At 43.0% G+C, this 19,971-nt stretch overlaps 1 protein-coding gene across 1 annotated transcript; it reads left to right on the top strand.

The window, feature by feature from the left end:
• The first annotated feature begins 4,051 nt into the window (after nt 1–4,051).
• Nucleotides 4,052–12,091, top strand: PHLDA1 (pleckstrin homology like domain family A member 1). Its single transcript, XM_004472967.4, has 2 exons — nt 4,052–7,496; nt 7,904–12,091. Exon 1 carries the CDS (start codon nt 6,316–6,318, stop codon nt 7,468–7,470), a length of 1,155 nt encoding a protein of 384 aa, XP_004473024.2. The 5' UTR covers nt 4,052–6,315; the 3' UTR covers nt 7,471–7,496; nt 7,904–12,091.
• Nucleotides 12,092–19,971: the final 7,880 nt, after the last annotated feature.

Raw genomic sequence — 19,971 nt, 5'->3', positions numbered from 1 at the left:
GTATAACAGGCCAAAAGCTCAATGACATAAATGATAGAAACCTAGGTGTAGACATGAACTGGGACTGGTGTGGGAGCTTCACAGTACTTGGGCTCCCTATCTTTTGCTTTGCTCCTCCATCTTCACTGCTGCATTGTGGGTCAAGTGGCTGGGGTTCAATCCATTACGTGTGGGTTTTGGGCCTCGTGGAGGGCTGGAGGAGGTAAAAGGATCCTGGCATCAGCTTCTAAGGGAGAGCCCATGATTTGTCCTCACAGATAAAAGGAGGCAGGGAAATGTTGACATACACATGCCATTTAGAACAGAATATGACAATTGGGAAACGGGATGACAGCAACATTTGCCACACAGGAAGCACTTCAGACCTAGGAAAGGATTATTTGAGTAAGGCAAAATCTACATTTCCCAAATAAGTAAGCAAACAGGCCTTAGAAATATAATTAATGTCCAAAATACAAGTCATGACTAGAATCCTAGTCTTCAGGATTTTGCTGCTGTTCATTTTGTCACTTGATGCCGCTTCATAGAGCCATTCATACACAACGGACAGAGGCAGCAGCATAAACCAAAGTGTGAGTGAAATCTCATTAGGAACAAAACTAAATGTCTAGTTTTGGACCTGTTAGGTATGCTAAGTGACTAAAATAGGGCCTTTCTTTTTCCTAGTAGGTTCAGTTGCAATGTGGAAGTTTGACAGAAAAAGATTTCCTGAGTTCTGTATTTGGTAGGAGTCTCCATCCATCCTCCTTGCCTGGGCTGCCCCAAAATATTTATTTCATCCCTTTCACTCTTGGGTGCCCCTACAGTAATCCTGTTGATTGTGATAGCCACAAGCTCAAGCTCCTTCTAAAGCAGTTTTGGTACTTAACATCACCCAAACAAGCCACCATCCAGTCTTTTATCCTTTACCCTCACATTTTTGGGAAGAATTGTCTATACTCCATGCTTCTACTCTATTGCCTATGAAAGATTTTTGTGCATTTACTGAACCTTTTCTCACAATTATGATCTAATTGACTAGTCCTTTTTTTCCTGTCAGACTGGTATTGTATAATGGAAATAAGACTAAAAGAGGAAGTCATCCTAGGATTCTAGTCCCTTAAATGGAGGGGTGTGTCCATGTATCTATCAGAAATGAGTTGTAAATGGGAGCATTTTACCTAGTTTAAGTTTAAAAAAAAAAAAAAACTTAGGAAAGTTTATTAGGTGCTCGTGGGCCCGTAATGTGGGGGAGAGGCTTGGATGCTCTTCATTCCAGACAATCCTCAAATACAGTTAAGACTATTAACGCAAGTGTGTCAGTGCTTCTCCCCTCATTTGCTGTGAAATGCCTGATGCTTCTCTGCTGCCACCCCTGAAGACCTAAAAGTCAGAATGTCCATATTTTAGTGGTTGCAGTTCTTTGACACCACAGTATTGATTCTTAGGCTTTTTCATTGGCTCCTCTTTCTGTTCCTCTAATACCTTATGTTCTGAATTTAGGCAAAAAGAGAGCTAAACTCTTACTCCATTCCCATAGTTACTTTTGTTACTTCAAAGCTAATGTTACCCTAGTAAGTGTTTTTTAGACTCTTGAACTCAGGTACTTGGTGATCATCTCCAGTAAAATGTCTTTTCAGCCTCCCTGCATTGTTTTGCGAAGTATCACTATATTTCCAGTCAGAAAACACATTTAGTCATCTCCCTCAGTTTGTGCTAACCTCTGTCAATTAGCTGTCTCCAGCCTGCTTTTGCCAGTAGCCTAATCTGGGTTCTCATTTCTCATCTAGGCTCTTGCAATATCCCAATCACTTGAAATTCATTTTATCCTATGCATACTAATTTTCGCAAAATAGGGTAGAAAACTTTAATTTGCCTCCTGTTTTATGCAGAATATTCCAACTCCTCACCTGGCACAGAAAGCCTTCCACAGAATGAGTCCTTTTATTCAACCTTAAGTGAACGCTAGTCATACTGTATGTACTTAATGTGCAATCTAAATCTGCCTCTGCTTATTCTCCATTACCTTTCATTCTTCAAAGCCCAATTCAAATTACACTCCTTAAATTTCCTCTAGCAGAGTCCCTTCATCCTCCACTTCCAGCTCTGATCAGTAGTTAACATAGAAGTCTAGTTCACTAGGTATCTGATATCTTGGGTGATAGTGGTAGTGTTTTCATTTTTGCATTTACTGGCACAGCGATCTCAGAGTTTTAGGGTATGATTCCCAGTAAGACACTTTACGTGCTGACTCTAATCTCCCATATAACAATTCATTAGTGCATAATGCTTGAATATTATCAGATGGTCATCACTAAATTGATTTCATGATCCACAAATGGGTTTCAACATAGTGTTAAAAATACTTTGAGCACCAAGCACTCTCTAATGTTCTTTGTTCTAAACTGTTACACAAATTGGTCACTAGGAGGCATCAGCTCATCAACTTGAAGCACCATCCTAAAAAGAGTCTTGGTTCTCTATTTGAAGAGATATTTAATCCTTTCAATCCAAGCATTTTAGATATTAAAATATTTCTACTGAATAATATTTTTAAAGATGAATGACTTAGAAATCAAAATTAAACTTAATACTCGGGAGGGTACCTGGTTTGGATTTTATTTGGCTTCTAATATCTTGAAGGCTATTTGATCTTTGTTTTATCCATATCTTTAATAGTTATCATTGTCAGGAGTCACTCCTGTATATTGCAAATTATTAAATCTATAGAGGATTTTGTAATCTTGTAGTCAGTTATAGAGGAGAAATCTGTTAAATATTTTAAGCCCAGTATTGATTTGACTTTCAAGTATTTGGAACTGCTAAGTAAAAGAAACAGTCCAGTTCCATTACTGTGTTTCTCCTTTTGATAACTCAACTATTAACCAACAGGATAGTGTTGAACATTCCCTGACATAGTCCTCAGGGAAGAGACCATTTTTAACAAGGGATTTACTTCTTGAGGACCTGGAGTATATAGAATGAGGAGTGTGAGCTCCATGTGGGCATGTCATTTTGACTCTTAAAGCATACAGTCCCTTTTAAGCTCAGGACCTACCCTGGATAAGGACAATTCTAGGCCTGGCTTAAGGGTGATAGAGCAGCTCTACAGGTTTTGGCCTGGAATTGCTATCAACTGAGAAAGGGAGAGGCTGCAGCTAGAACAGATCAGAATAAGGACTAGAGATGAGTTCAGTTTGAGACCTTAAATTTGGGTTAGGTATTATACATCCAAGTAGCAGTGTAATGAAGTATTTAGAAAATTTTGACCTTAGAGTTGCAGTGGTCTGGGATATACCCAAACTGAAAGCGATTTCACTACAGCTATTCTAACCAACTAAAGTTTTTAAAAGGACCATGAACTTTTAAGTGATTGCAGTACTCCAGACCTTTATTGAACCATTTGCAGCTAGTGAACAAGTGGACCTTGTTTTAACCAGTTATGTGCAAACCTACAGACTCCTGCATTTGATTCAGAGTGCTGTTTTTCAATTCTTTATTAGCAAAAACTCTATGAACCCCTCTTCTTAGGACCTAAAACCCCTCAGACTTTTTCCTCTGGTGAACTACTCAGTGACTTCACTAATGTGTTCTCTTGCCGGGTGTGTTAGATTTTTGTTTTGTGTGTGTGTGTGGTTTGTTTTTTGTTTTTTTTTTTTTGGTGTGTATTTTGTTTTTGAACTTTATTCTTCAACAATAAGCAGTTGAATACAAATTGGGAATATAACTTTGGGAGTCTTTGGTGTATAGATGGTGTCGAAAGTCATGAGACTGGATGAGACCACCAAAGGAGTAAGTAGGTAAAGAAGAGGATCAAGGAATAAACTCTGGGATACCACAACATTAAAGGATAAAGAGAAGAGGAGGAGGATCCTGTAGAGGCTGAAATTGACCAGGGAGGTAGATGGAAAACTAAGAGAGTGATGCCCGAAGCCAAGTGAACAGTATATCAAAAAGGAGAAAATGATCAATGTGTTAGATACTGCTGACAGGGCAAGTATGACTTTGATGCTGCCAAAGAAAATTCTGTTTAGCCATTTCAAATTTGCTCACCAAAACAATTGTCTTAGCTAGTTTTCTGAACTTTAATGATTTTTAGTGACATTTGTAGAGTTTCGTTATACTTAGAGCCAAAGTTCTTTTTTGGGAACAGCTATTCCTTCTATGCATTTTCTGTGAATTTATTTTATTGTCTGAAAAAAACTGGCCAATGTGGTCATTTTGGTAGTTGCTGGTGACTTGAAATAACAGAGAAGAGCAAAGCTGTTATTATACACTGCTAAGATTTCCAATAGTCAATGCACTGTGGTTAAAGAGGGCACATGGCAGGCTTTTTCTGAGCTACTAACAAAATTATACAATTATCGTGAAATACCCAATTGGAAATTGAGTTTTAAAGTCTAGTTATAATAAAAAAGCTGTTCAGCCATTTTGAAGTAATTTAGCATAGAATGCATTTATCGCATCTTAATAAACTGCAAAAGGTTAGATAACATCAAACATTTGAGTTTCTCTTAAGAAATAATGACTTAGGCTTCCAGATAACACCTCATCTTTTACCCAATCAAGGTTGTGTTTTTTCACATAAAATGTGCTCTACATCAACACCTGCCTTCAAAGTCTCTGAATTCCAGATTTAAAGGAAGTATCCTTTTCAAGTGAGCAAGGATAGCATTCTTTCATAAGGATGAACAGCTGGTCATGTAGAAGTTCTCTGGAATGCTCACTTGTCCCACAAAGGCAGGGAAAGAAACTAACTGAGATGTTAGGTGTAATTATCATTAGTATACAGAATTATCATTTTTAACTGTAATTTTACTAAGAATCTTTACATAGTTTAAATAATCTTTCTCCTGAGACTGCAAACCCCGTCAAAAAAAAGTCCTGAACATCCAGCCAAGTCCAATTCAGGGACTCAGGTTTGTGGTGGATTTGTCCCACTGGGTAAGACATTGTTCCTTAGATTTAGATTCGGACCCTTCTGTGTTTAGTGTCTAGATTACATACAGGATTAAGTTCTAACCAGCTAATTTCTTAGCGTGACATATAAAGCCCTTCCATGTAAGAGTATTGCTCACCACTCCAAGCTCAGTTCTCCCTACCTCTTCCCTCTTGGATTCTCTGTGCCAGCCATACAAAACTAGTTGATAAGCTAAACTCCCCCTTCCTCCTTTTGCACAAGCAGGAGGCTTTCGTTTTGCCTTGGCTAATTCTGATTTGTCCAGCCCTGGCTTCTTGTGAATCTTCACAGCCTCAGGATCTGTACACATTTGGTGTTCGCTACTTTACTTAGAGGGTGAATATCTCCACCCCAAGAGGCTTGGTCTCGGTTTGTGTTTTTTTTTCTTCCCCGACCTTACTTTCCTGGAAGCAACATTTAAAGAAATTGTTTAAATGTTGGGGTAGGAGGGAGCTAGGGGTTGACCCCATGTCAATAATAAACGAGATGCTGAAGCGGAGACCTGACCGGTAAGGAGTTGGCAAAAAGACCCGCTGAAGCAGATTATGGGCGTGTTTGGAAGGCTAAACTGTCTCGGAGTCTCTCGACACCCGAGATTCCCAGTTGGTAATTAGTGAGATGAGTTACTATTGTAAGAGAAGTTACAGACAGCATGGTTCAAGAAGGCAACTCAAGAGTTTGTGTCCGGGGAGGTGAAGGTACTCTGATGTCTGTCCTTCCCGGTCGAAAAAAGGGCCACCTGAAAAATGGGTCTATCTTCCTCCCTTCCAAACTGGACAGACGGTAGCGCTATTGCTTTGAACAATCCCCTCTCTCTGCTCCAAGAAGAGCTAGTGAATGATCGTGACGAGTTTTCCTGTAAAGGCACGGCGTCCTCTCAGCCTTTGTGCATTTAGTTTCGTTGGCGTCCTGGGGGGAGGCATTCCGCAAGACTTCGAGGCTCTCCAGTCCCTTTCCCGGCCTCCCGGCTTGCCCAGACCCGGGCAGTGGCTGCGCGGGCTCCGGGAGCCCGGCGCCGATCCCGGGGCTGGTTCCCGACCACAGAGCGGCAGTTTCGCTTTCCAGACACTGCCTGGTAGCTGTTGCCGTCTTCGCAGCCTCAGCCGCTCTTTCTGAGGCTCTTAGCAGAAGCTTCTGAGCGCTGGGGAGTGGCGGGACGGTGGGAATGGCCCTTTAGCGCCCTCTGGGCGTTGGGATTCGTCGCCGGGCAGTTGGGCGCCCTCGGCAGCCGCCCTGGGCGGAGCAGAGGAGTTTCCGCGGACTGGGGTCCGGGCCGCCTTCCCGGCGAGGGAGCGCGCGAGCGAGTGGGCGGCCGGAGGCGGGGCGAGGGACGCGAGGGGCGTGGACGCGGCCGGTTTTGGAAAGGGCCCAAGTTAATGAGGCGTCCGCCGACGGCAGAGCGCCTCTCGGATCTGGGCTTTCCCCCGCAGTGCCGACGCCAAGAGCCGCCTTTTCCGCTGGGTGTCACTCGGGGGTGGGGACGATGGCCCATTCAAAAGCGCCGCGCGGGGGCCTGGCCAGTGCCCTTCAGTGAGCGCTCGCAAGAGGACGACAGAGGCCCGGCGGCTCGCAGTTGCGGGACCTTGTGGCGCATCAGGACGCGGCTGCCCCTTGGCCGGGACCCCGAGCCGCCGCCGCCCCTCTGTCTCCTGCGTGTCCGCCTCCTCTACGCGCTCAGGCCGGGCGGCCGCGGGAGCCGCTGGGGCGAGGACGGCGCACGACTGCTACTGTTGCCCCCGACCCCGGCGGCTGGAAGTGGAGAGGCCGAGCCGAGCGGCGGCCCCCTCTATGCCGGGAAGATGCTGGAGAGTAGCGGCTGCAAGGCGCTGAAGGAAGGCGTGCTGGAGAAGCGTAGCGACGGGTTGCTGCAGCTCTGGAAGAAAAAGTGCTGCATCCTCACTGAGGAGGGGCTGCTGCTCATCCCGCCCAAGCAGCTGCAACACCAGCACCAGCACCAGCAGCAGCAGCAGCAGCAGCAGCAGCAGCAGCAACAACCCGGACAGGGACAGGGGCTGGCCGAACCGTTCCAACACGGTGGCCCCGCAGTCGCCAGCCTAGAGCCGCCCGTTAAGCTCAAGGAATTGCACTTTTCCAACATGAAGACCGTGGACTGCGTGGAGCGCAAGGGCAAGTACATGTACTTCACTGTTGTGATGGCCGAGGGCAAGGAGATCGACTTTCGGTGCCCGCAGGACCAGGGCTGGAACGCCGAGATCACACTGCAGATGGTGCAGTACAAGAACCGCCAGGCCATCCTGGCGGTCAAGTCCACGCGGCAGAAGCAGCAGCACCTGGTCCAGCAGCAGCCCCCTCAGCCGCAACTACAGCCCCAGCCCCAGCCTCAGCCTCAGCCCCAGCCCCAACCTCAGCCCCAGCCCCAGCCTCAGCAGCTCCACCCGTACCTGCATCCGCATCCACACCCGCACCCTCACCAACAGCCGCACCAGCACCAACCACCTCACCCGCACCAACCACCGCACTCACAGCCTCACGGCCACCGGCTTCTCCGCAGCACCTCCAACTCTGCCTGAAGGGGGCAGCACTCTGGCCAGACAAGGTAAGGTCCCGGCAACTCTGGCTTCCGAGGGTCGCGGGGCTGCTGGGGACTGTTCACAGTTTTTGCCCTTGAGTGGCGAAATGAGAAATTATTTCTGGGGAGGTGGAAAGAAGGGAAGCGGACTGGAGCCCTGAGAAACCAGGCACAGAGGGGAGGAGAGGGACTCTGGGCGGGCAGGGAGGTCGCGCGGACGGCCCCCCAGCCTACCCTGACCCGCGCTTGTTCCGGGCGCTCAGCCGCCCCGCTCCCCGCGACGCTGCGGGTCCTCTCGGAGTCACGGGCGCCACTTGACTGTTTTGGCAACTCGAGGGAGCGACCCCGTTGTCTTTCTGAGAACGCTTGGTCCGCTGGTCTGGTCCGGGAAGATTCCGAGCCACCGGCTTCATTCCGTATCATTTTCTTTCCAGGTTTTGAGGACTGTTGAGGAAGTGGGACAAACACATTTCTATTGTCTTCGCTTGATCGAAAACAAAAGTCTCCCCGCGCACCACCAGATAAGTAGTTTGGACATCACCCGACTTAAAACTTGCGAACACTTCATCACGATGCAAGAAACGATTTCGGATCAAGACAACTTTATTTATGAACCTTTGAAAGGATCTTCTAGTATGGTGGACCTTCCAGAAGCAATGCTGTACTGTAATTTTATTTTAAAGTATTTTGATTTATGGTTATTTATTAGTTTTTTTTTAAGTGCTTGTTCTAAGACATTTCTGAATGTAGGCATTTCTCAAGAAAGAAACTTTATGTTTAAAAACCTATTCCCTAGTAGTTGGAAAAGAATAAGGGAAAAGGGCGGGTGGTGGAGGGGGAAACATTAACAACAATCCATTCATTATTCCTAGGGCATTTTCTGAACGTCTGATACTTTCGTCGTTATGCCAGGTGGTTGAAATTAAATTCTGCCATATTTTTTTTTGAAGTTTTTTTCCCTTAGCCATATACTTTGTGTAGCAGTTTACAGAAACTAAAAGTTCAGAATTCTGTAATTGTGACTATCTAATACTCAAGCTACTGCTTTTCTAAAAGGAAGTCAGTGGTGATGAAATCTGATTTAAAATTAAAAATTAAAATAACCCAACTGATGGCAGGATGATCAGGTTTTGAATACATGGTAGGGCTGTGTCTACTGTGGGAAAGGCCTTGCCATATCATCTATGTAAAGGATTTAATAAGAGAAGAGTCCTTGTAACTGTGATTTTTAAGTATTAATGTATTAGTATTTCATTTCAAAAGAGTAGTGGAGGAAAAGAGGATATTTAACTTGAGCTCATATCCAGACTAGAGATTTCTCCAAGAGCTTCTTCACACATTTGACTTGAACCACATAAATTTGTTTTCATACTGAAAGTAATGTTGACCAGAGAAGCCAATTGTTTTTACTTTTATAGCCCTGAGAGAAATTTGGGGTTGTATATTTTGTTGTTAGGTTAGCAAAACTCAGAAACGGAAAAAGGAAGGACTGGATAAACACTGAATTTTCAGTAGGAAAACAGTCCCAGTCTTGTTTAAGCAGCCACTTGTTCAGGAGTCAGGGCATGGGGGTGGCGGGAGAGGATGTGCTTTTAAAGGTAGAACAAACCCTCTTCTGTGTTAAATCAAAAGGATGGTAAAATCCACAAGGGCAGATGCTACTCAAGTTTAGAAAGAGCCAAAGATGATACCAAGCCCTCTTGGGGCTGAAAATCACTTCCTATCTGCATGGCTTTGCTAAAAGGTCCCTGTGTTCTCCATTGTCTTTTTCACCAAAGTCTTGGTTAGTGTTTTTCCAGTTTCAAGGTGGAATGGTCACTATCAGACCACTTCTAAGTTATGCAGTTAAGATGTAAAAATAGAATCACATGTTAGATATGCCTTTATTCTCCTTCTAGAAAGGAGTTTCAAGGTCAATTATTTTTTAGTGCAGTATTTTTTTTTTGCAATAGAAAATGGTTATGTTTGAATACATAACTTCTGTACAACCAAAAATAAAAGAGCAGAATAAATTAAATGGGAAGAAAAGGTGGTATTTCATGTACAATGTATGAAAATCAGAAGACAAACCTGGTTAATCATAAATGTGCCCTTAGAAATCAATATAGTACAGTATTTCAGTGATGGAATTTTCAGATCATAAGTCATCCAAAAAATTGTGGGGAAAGCAAAACTCAAGCAAATAGCAAACAAAACTTAAAAGGACCCTCACTTTCAGTGGTTATTTAGGTTTTAGGTTGAGAATATTATACTACAAATATTCAAAACCTCATTATTTAGGTATATATGATGAGCAGCCCAGAGAACCAGCTCTAAAGGAGATTTCTAAGGCTGCCTTAGAATTACTGCTGTGCTTTGTAGCAAATGCCCAGAGTACTATAGTTGTAATACATACAGATCATAATAATCTGGATTAAACCTGATTTTTCCCCCCAAATTCCTGTGCTATATAAAAGTAAAATTCATTCCAAATACTTTTAAAATTAAGATACATGTAGGCTTTAAAAAAAGGCATTTATAGGTTGTCAGCTTGCATAGAGGGCTAGGTGGTCTCATTGTTGAAAAAAATATGCTCAGGCTCCTGGGCTGCTGGAATGTTTTTCCCCCCAATAACCTGAGCTCTTAATGAAGCCACCAGAATTCTGGTTCCTGTTCTTGTCTTTCCTCAGCACCTGCTACTTTGAGGGTTGTGATATTTAGATTGAGTGATCCCCTCTAGGTCTGAACCCCCCTTAGCACTTCAACTGTGAAACCTCAGAAATTAGAAAGGAGAGGAATAGGATGTTTTTTGTTGTTTTAACATTTTAAAATTATGATGGTTTGATAATTTTTCCAGAGCAAAGGAACAAGCATATTTAACAAAACAAAACAACCAGTGGTTCTATTCTACATTGTAAGACAATACCCTAAAGTATAATGGGGCCTGGCAAATCAGCTTGGAGGGAGATGGAGGTATTTCTTTTAACCCAAGAAGGAGAAGAATGAAAGGGAGGCAGCAGGTTCAAGAGAAAACCCACCCCTGAAATAAACATAAAATGTAAAAATTAGAAAATCAAAGCAAATGTACCATCTGGAAACAACTTTTGTGCTGAACTTCTGTTGGCAGCAAGCCTCAGACGGAGTGAGCTCAATAACTGTTTGTTGGACAAATGAATGAATGAAGGAAAAAAATATTTAACTCCCAGCACCCTGGAGGTGGTTTCTCTTGCCTCATACAGTTTCCTTTACCTTTTCATGTAGTTCCCTGAGAACAGCTAATACCAGGATAGGCTGAGCATCCTGAGGAGGCTTCTTCACTCTTTCTTAAAGGAAATCCACATAGATCTGCATATATCTTATTGGGAAAACTGAGGTCAACAAGTAAATGGTTATAAGGGGCCCTTTCAAAATGAACTTTTTTCTCATAGAGCAAGCCAGGATTCTATCATTCTAGAAATCAAGTCAACTTTATAATTTTACTTCACATATTTTTTCCAGTGGAAAACACACAAAAACCTTGCACATTGCTTAAAGGAGTTGCCCTTACATGTGAACCACTGTTAGAAGTCTGGTTTAAGTTGAAAGGACTTTTAACTCTTCTCTGCTATCATATATTAAACACTGTATTTCTCTTACAGATCCCTAATTTAAAATCTAATGCTAAACAATATTGCTGCCAGGGTGTGAGTTCAAACACTATCACTTGCTTTCTGTCCCCACATGTTTATAATATCACCTTCAGTAGCATGCTTATAAGAGGGTTCTGAGACGAGTGGAGCCTGGAGCAATCCCCTAGAGCATAGAACTTTGTGGGATGAGGATAGGCCTATGAGCATTTGTTGTTCTATTTTGTTCTTTTTTTGTAATAGTCAAACTAGTTGGTTTTTGCTTTACCAATAAAATACCCAATGTAGAATAAAATTTAAAATTAGAAGTTATAGAGCTTGATTTTGAATCCATCAGTGATTCTTTCAAAAGAGCTACTCCTATTTATCTAAAGCAACCTAAGTGTATTAATGGTGGGATTGTGTTGGATGGGTTTTTAAGAACTATTTTTAAAAATTCTTGACAGAATTTTGAAGGGTGATAGTTGATCTGCAACATTGAAGACCGATTCAAATTTACATAAGATTGGGTGACAAAGTGATCTGTGACTTTCTTGGCAGATCTTTACCATAAGGAGGGAGTGCAAGATCCAACAGCATTTTCTAAGGGAGGACTTTATTGCTCAAGGAAGGAAGCAGATTGGCTCTGGGTCATTAGAAGTTTCTGCTGAAGAGCTGTCAAAGCTCAGTGCACTCAGTGCTCTGAAGCTGGCTGGTGGCGACTGGCAAGACAGTGAGGAAAGCAAGTTTTAACCTGAGGTGGTCCTTTAAGATCACAATGTTTATTTTGAGAAGAAAGATAAACCTTTTGTCTGTTACATTCCGCTGTCAGCCTTCTGCTTAAAGTTTTAGAATGTGCAAATACAAAAAGCAAGCACCATGGCATACCAAATGCTTTACGAACTATCACATTTGTGAACTAAATAATATGGTCATAGTTTTTGTGAATATGCCTCTTAAATGATTTTGGAAAGATGTGATTTATTTTTCCTATTTTCAAAATGCATTCCATTTCAAATAAAGTATCTATTGAGATGACATCTGTGGACCGTTTGAAGTCTTGGTTCACCTGCGCTTACACACCACGCATTCTTACAGGAGAAAGGTTCTAAAGGTTTTGGCTATCTTAAAGGTCAGACCATTCTGGAAAGAAAACAGACCATTTTGAGATTATTCTTTTTTCCCCCTCAATTATCTGGGAATTTTGAACATAAAAATTCCCTCTGATCTTTTGGTTAGAGTTGAACTCTCCATAAGCCTCTGACAGTGAGAAGCCGGTCCTTAGTGAATTAGCTTGAAGGCAATTCCCTCAAGTCTGGGGAGAGAGATTCTAGTTCTTCTAAGTAACTTGGGAGAGTGAAGACCTAACTCTGAAAGAATAGTTCTTCAAACAGGTAGGCTTTTGTGTTGAAAACAGAAGAGGGACTTAATTCTTTAAAAAAGAGCATAATGTTAATCTTGTAGTCCCCATTGAAATCTAAAAGCCTTTAAATCTCAAAACTCTAATTTTTAAAAAAATTTTTAGAGATTTATTTTTTATTTATTTCTCTCCCCTTCCCCCACGCCCCCTTGTTGTTTGCTCGGTGTGTCCATTTGCTGTGTGTTCTTCTGTGTCTGCTTGCATTCTTGTCAGCAGCACGAGGAATCTGTCTCTTTTTTTGTTGCATCATCTTGCTGCTTCAGCTTTCCGTGTGTGCAGTGCCACTGCTGGGCAGGCTGCGCTTTTCTTGCACAGGGTGTCTCTCTCTTTATGGGGCGCAATCCTTATGCGTGGGGCTCCCCTACACGGGGGACACCTCTGCGTGCACTCCTTGTGTGCATCAGCAATATGTGTGGGCCAGCTCACCAGTCGGGTCAGAAAGCCTTGGATTTGAACCCTGGACCTTCTATATGGTAGGTGGATGTTCTATCAGTTGAGTCAAATCTGCTTCCCTCAAAACTCTTTAAAATAGGGAATTTGAAGGCACTTTTAAAATCCTTAGGGAGAGTCTTACGTTGGCAGATTTATTACTCTACCTTTAAAAAAAAAAATCTGGGAAGACAAATTACTGCCGTTGTGAGGGCCAGGAGCACTGTGAAGTACAGGGATCCAGTGAGTGAGTGGTAAAGCAGGGTGGGGCAGAGTCAGGATTTTAGTGTTATGGCTTAAGTCACAGTTCCACCACTTACTAGTTGTGTAGATCTTGAGTGATTTAATCTCTTGACAACTCAGTTTCCTCCTATATAAAATGGAATTAATAACCTTAGGGCTATTGAGGAGATTTAAATAAGTACAAGTAGAAGTGCTTAGAACAGTATCTTTTTTTTTTTTAAAGATTTATTTATTTATTTTTAATTCCCCACCCCTCCCCTGGTTGTCTGTTCTCTGAGTCTATTTGCTGCGTCTTGTTTCTTTGTCCGCTTCTGTTGTCCTCAGCAGCACGGGAAGTGTGGGCGGCGCCATTCCTGGGCAGGCTGCACTTTCTTTCGCCCTGGGGGGCTCTGTCTATGGGCACACTCCTTGCGCGTGGGGCTCCCCCACACGGGGGACACCCCTGCGTGGGGGGGCACGCCTTGCACGCATCAGCGCTGCGCATGGGCCTGCTCCACACAGGTCAGGGAGGCCTGGGGTTTGAACCGCGGACCTCCCATGTGGTAGACGGACGCCCTAACCACTGGGCCAAGTCCGTTTCCCTAGAACAGTATCTTTTTGATGTTGCTAAGAAAAGAATCGCCTTGCATTTTAGGGCAGATAAAGGGGCTTGGAAATGATTATAACCATATGAATATATAATACATGCGATTTTGAAGGTCTAGTTGTCTTTTCTAAGATCTTAGCACTTCTTAAATGGTATGAACAGTGTGATGGTGACAACCTTAAATTCAGCTTTGAAACAAAAACCATTCATAATCCCACCATCTTATTAACTATTTTCATTTTGCTTATTATTTTATTACTTTCTAGTCTTGGTCCACATGCTTATGCATTTTAAGTTAATTACAGCTAAACAGTTGAAATACTCATGTATGTGAGTGAGTGGATTTTCTTATGCTCCCCCAGATTGCCCCTTTGGGACACAGGAGGTACTTAGCCCCCAGCTTGGGAAGTGTCTGTGGCTTCATGTTCTCAGCAATTCTTCCCTGGGAATTGCCCTCAGTGAGAGCTAATTTGCCTTGCCCTGTTTTATAACCCATCACTTCTTTGAGGTCAACCCACATCCAATGTTTGGTCTATGAAATGTGAATAAAGGTGGGGTCTCATTGTCTTAAGTTAGGTCAACTCTAAGGGCCATCCCAGCTCTAGAGGTCCCTGTAGAATTCCTTGAGGCTTCTCACAAATCAGTCACAGCAGTTCAGCTCTCCCTGTGCCCAATCCTGTTTTCCTTGCTCTCTCATAGGTGTAGTCCTAAAACCACCACCCTCCTGCAGTCAGATCTCAGAGGCTCAGAATTTGTTTCCCAGGGAGTCCTTCCTATGAACATTTCTATCTGTGTAGTCTGAATATATGTATATTTCCACTTCCATGCTTCTGTAGGAGGTCTGGTAGTGTTGGGAAGGGGGTAGATAGAATAATGGTTAGAGCTAGGCTTTAGGGTAGTGATTTCAACCAGGAAAAATTTCATCCCCCAGGGGACATTTGACCTTGTCTGGAGACATTTTTGGTTTTCACAGCTGGTGGGTAGAGGCCAGGGATGCTAGTAAACAGCCTACAGTTTATAGGAGAGCACCCTACAGCAAAGAATTACCTGGCCCAAAATGTCTATAGTGCTGAGATTGAGAAACCCTGTTTTAGAGCCAGACATACCAAGTTTTGTTTTTATTAGATGAATTACCTTGGGCAAGTGATTTAATTTATTTGAACCTCAGTTTTCTCATATGTAAAATGCAGATAATAGTACCTGTCTCATGGAGTTGTGACATCAAAATGAGATATTTTGCATAAAGGGCTACCACTGTTCCTGTCACAAAGCAAGCATTCACTAAACGTAGCCATCGCCATCATTATTATGTTTCAACTCAAATTTTGTGACAATATACCATGGAGGTGATGTATTATTTACTCATTTATTTGACTGTTGTCACTGAGTTTCTATCTTTATGCTGTTTTCAATAATGCTGCAATAAATGTCTTCATGCATGCATCATATTGAAAAGAGCTCTGATTTGGATTCTGGTCCAGACTGGCCTAGTCTTAGAACTTTCTTTAGGCAGCTTACTTAAACTCTCTGAGCCTTGGTCTGCTCATTTGTAAGTGGGAATGATAGACCTACCCTTGCAGAGCTCTTATGGGCATCCTGCGAAGTGGCTGTGAAATCTATATGCGTTCAATTTCCATGGCCACCACTTAACCTTTGCTTCCAGTAAAAGCACTACGCAAATGAAAACGCTTATTGGGGAGTGGATGTGGCTCAAGCAGCTGAGTTTTGGCTTCCCAAATACAAAGTCTGGGGTTCAGTCTCTGACCCCAGTACGTCAAAAACAAAGCAAAACAAAACAACACTATTACCCGGATATCATTTTAAGGGGGAGGGTTCAATATTATATTTTCATACCTGTATATATATTCTAATCCAAATAATTTGTATTAAGAAAAGGGATGTTATTGCAAGTAGAAAAGTAGCATCAAGCAATTCCTGGGTTTTGGGTTTTTTTTGTAAAATTGGAGTCAGATTTATATTTGTATTGATGTGGAAGAAATCAAATGAAAACAACATTGCAATTATGCAGCATTGCTGATAGAAAAAAACCTGAATAATGAACTCACTGACCATTTGAATCTACTGAGCTAGGTGTCCTTACTTGCTTTGTTTCTTTCTCAAAGTCCCTTTTGGAAACAAACCCTCACCACGTGGAAAGGCCCTAGTTTAATAGACGTTGTGGTGTGAGTGCTCTAGAGTCCTGGCCCTATTTGCCTGCAGAGCGGGTCTGGTATTCAGGGATGGGACAGGTGGGGGGACCAGAGGACCTGGAAATGTAGATGGTCTGCATGGACTGTTGATGTAGGTAGTCTCAGTGGTTTGAGGGTTGTTTCTGAATCTGATTTGATCTTGAAAGCTTTGTTAGCACCGAAGTCCAAGAGATTCACTTTGGTACCCCTTGACACAGAGCCAGAATGAAACTGCGTGTGAGAGAGGGAAGATGTGGGAGTGGCTTGCTCTCGCCAAGGCACTCACCTGGGGCCTCTAATGTTTAGTTAGACTCCGGAAATGAAAACTTGAAGAAACTGTATGTGGTTATATTGCATACACTCAAACCCTGCCAAAGCCATTTGTAATAGAGTGAGCAACCATGTACCACAGTCCTTTAAAACCAGACATCCTACACTTCCGAAGCCACTGATAACTGAGTATTCAACTTTTGTACAGAAAGGAACAGGATATGACTCTTCGGGAGTTTCAAAGTTTTAATTATGTCACAACTGTCCTCCACTTGCTTTCTCCTGAAGCCAACAGTTCCTACGTTATTTTGCAAGTATTTTGAGCTTTGCTGTAAAAAAATTCTACTGAGTAGTGTGGCTTACCCCGTCCGGCTGACTCATCACTTCAAAAAGAGCAGCCAGCTTTGTGACTAATCACAGTCAAGTTTTAGGCATATTCTCTTTCTAGTTTTTAGCTGCTAAAGCAATATTCATTTCTACAAAACTTGGCTGTAGTACATAAACATTTATCTGCCATCAATGCTCCTTCCACATAGCCAGATAGAGAGAGAGAGAGAGAGAAAACTTTTTCTCATGGTCCATTAGGCAGGTTAGTCAGCTTTTTAGTGTGGAGCCTGCTTATCTGAAGATTTTAAAACAGCACTGGGCAGAGCTGGCTTCTCCCGAGCTTTGAGCATCCTGCTTTGAGTGTTTGTCCTACCCTGCCTGAACACTATTACAAAGAAGTGGTCTGTGGAGGCGCCAGGTCCCTTTGGAATTTCCTGTTGCTCTGTTTCAACACTAGTGCTAGAGTAAGACCTTCCAAGTATATAATCCAATGGGTTAACAGAAACCTTAAGTAAGAGGCAAATTCATAAGAGAAGCCAAACATGTATTTTGAAAAGGATGTATTCTAAAATGTGATGGTTAAAATATATTCTTTCCCCAAAATTTATTGAAAATCATTTATTTAGCAACTAGGTTAGATAGCTATTCGGAATTTATTTCACCTTATGACTCCTAAAATATTCATGGAATGTTTACAGTGTTTCTAGTCACCGCTGGGGTCTTGAAATTATCTGTGGCGGTGAAAAGACATTGACGGGATTTGAATGTATATGCAATTACTTGAGGTAGGTGACTGGCTTTCTTAGACTCTTTGTGTCAGAGACACCTATCCAGGCACAAAAACATTTGTGGAGGGTAATGGATCCAATGCACATCAGGGGATCCCAAGGCGGGGGGCGGGGGGGGATGGTGAAACTTGTGGCCACCCTTCCCAGAGAACTTGGAGAATGTAATTCACACAGTTCACGACTCAATCGTCACTAAATGTGTGAACCACCTAGTGTTAGCAGAAGGCTCTAGGTTCTGGGCCTCTAGGTTCTTGGCTTATGTTGCATAAAAGGATTTAAAGACATGCCATGGGGTAGGCAAGGGAGTAAAGAGTTTATTAAGAAACAGGAAAAAGGGTACACAGTCCTAAACATGGACTGCAGGTGAGCTACGGGATGAGTCCAGCAGGAAGGGCCCGGAGTTAAGCCTTTTTAAGACTTTTACTCCTCCCTCTTCATAATGTTGGGGAGGACCCCAGCTGCTTGCTGTGCTGACTGGTTGCCTTACCATCCCTGCCTGCTAGCTCTCAGGGGCCCAATGAGGAAGCCATTTGGGGTCATCCCGGGCTCCTCCTTGACCCCAGGAAGGCTTTCAAATGGGACCTCATGGCCAGGGTCTCGCGGGGGGAGGGGTCTCATAGCCATGTGGTCTGCGGGCTGTGTCCTCTGCCGGGTCTTGAGCTGTGACACAAGTCTTGCCTCTCCCTATACTAACCTGCCTCACTAGGACATTAAATGTTCCAAGCCAGACAATATTTTCCTATGTACTCCTTTGATTTAAGGGCTCAACTTGGAGACTATTTCAGAAGCTGTATCTTCTAAAGAGAAAATAGGGAGAAAAAAAGAGGAGAAGAATTCCCAGTAAGTCTATGTACTTCAGCACTCATTAATCTGGTTGGTGTGTAAATGTGTGTGTGTGTTTTGGGATGAGTAATATATATATATATTAATACAACACAAAATTTCCCCTTTAGCCACTTTCTTTTTTTTTTTAATTTAAAGATTTATTTATCTTTAGCTTGCCTTCACCAGGAGGCCCCAGAAGTCAAACCCTGGGCCTCCTGTATGATAGACGGGAGCCCAATCACTTGAGCCACATCCGCGTCCCTTTAATCACTTTCATGTGTATAATTCAGTGGTATTAGTTACATTCACAATATTGTGCTGCTATCACCACCATCCATTACCAACACTTTTCATCACCCCAAACAGAATCTCTGCACCCATTAAGCAACGACACCTCTCCTTCACCCCCCTGGTAATTTGTAATCTACTTTCTGTCTCTATGGATTTGCTTTTTCTAGGTATTTCATGTAAGTGAAATAATACAATATTTGTCCCTTTGTCTAGTTAGGATCCAGTTTTTAATTCAGAATCATGTATGGGCCCCAGGTGACGCCAATGTTTCCTCTTACATAAAATGACCTTTTACAGGGTTTCATTCATAGCATTTGGCTCCCTCTGGGAGTCACAGCACTTGTCACAAGGCAGCGGGTTGCCTGCTTGTTCTTATGCAAGTGATGACTGGGAGGGCTTGATAGGGGGTAATGCTGACAGCCTCTCTCTGACAGCAGATTTTCAGCATTCTTGACCCCGGGCACTCTGAGAGCCTGGGAAAACACTTTGATTTCAATGTGGCTTCACATAGCAATATCCAGATGAACCAAATGGCTGTGTCAAATGGATCCACTGAGCAGCTTTCATGGGGTGAGCTGCTTCTCCGTGCCCCTAAACCTCACAAACTCTTGCTACGTCAGTGTCACCTCCAAGGTACCCTCTTATCTGCACATATTTACTTGGCATATAAAATCAATAGTCTTACTTCAAATTTATTGCACGAGAATTAACAAAGAAAACAAGGATGAGAGATGGGGGGTAGTGAATTTAAAATATGGAAAGAATTAGGTGTAAAATGGAAGTATCTGAGTTGTAGGGTGGCAAAAAGATTACAAAGCAAGATGGCATAGCAAAGAGGGCTTTTAGCATGCCTAGGTACTGAAAGGATGTCAGGAGAAAACTGCAGGGGAAAGGAAAGTATTTTTCCAAAGACCACCTCAATTCATGCTTTCCCAGTCACCAGTGAAAATTTCATGGGAAAAGATGTAGCTCAAGTAATTGGGCTCCTGCCTATCACATGGGAGGTCCACAGTTTGTTTCCTGGTACCTTCTAAAGAAGACAGGGAGCTGGCATGATTGGCAGGAATGGCAAGCTGACATAACAAGAGACACAAGAAGAAGAAAAAAATGAGAGACCCAATAAAGTAAGCAAAATTCCCAGTGCCTCCTAAAGAGGAAGAGCAGAACAGCGAACTGGCATGATGGGCAGGCACAGCAAGCTGAAGTGACAAGATAATGCAATAAGAGACACAAGAGAAAAAACGAGAGATACTACAAAGCAGGGAACAGAGGTGGCTTAAGTGATTAGGCTTCTCCCTCCCGCATCGGAGGTCCTGGGCATGGTTCCTGGTGCCTCCTAAAGAAATAAAGAAGGGAAACAGCTGTGTCTCAAGTAGTTGAGCTCCCATTTACCAGGTTCGATCCCTGGGCCCTTCTGGTAAAAAAAAGACAAAATGTGTCCCAGACCTGCATGGTGTGAAGTGACCCACCAAAAAGATGATGACCCAACCAGATAGAAAATAAACAAACAAGAAGACAAACTAGGTGCAATGGATGTGTCATGATGATGG

This window comes from Dasypus novemcinctus, chromosome 12 (assembly GCF_030445035.2).
Source record: "Dasypus novemcinctus isolate mDasNov1 chromosome 12, mDasNov1.1.hap2, whole genome shotgun sequence".
Lineage (NCBI taxonomy): Eukaryota > Metazoa > Chordata > Mammalia > Cingulata > Dasypodidae > Dasypus > Dasypus novemcinctus.
Note: the sequence above shows the minus strand (reverse complement) of the source record. Positions and strands in the feature narration are given on the sequence as shown.

Excerpts from the sequence above, each read along its gene's own strand:
- PHLDA1 (XM_004472967.4), top strand. The coding sequence starts at position 6,316 with ATGAGGCGTCCGCCGACGGCAGAGCGCCTCTCGGATCTGGGCTTTCCC.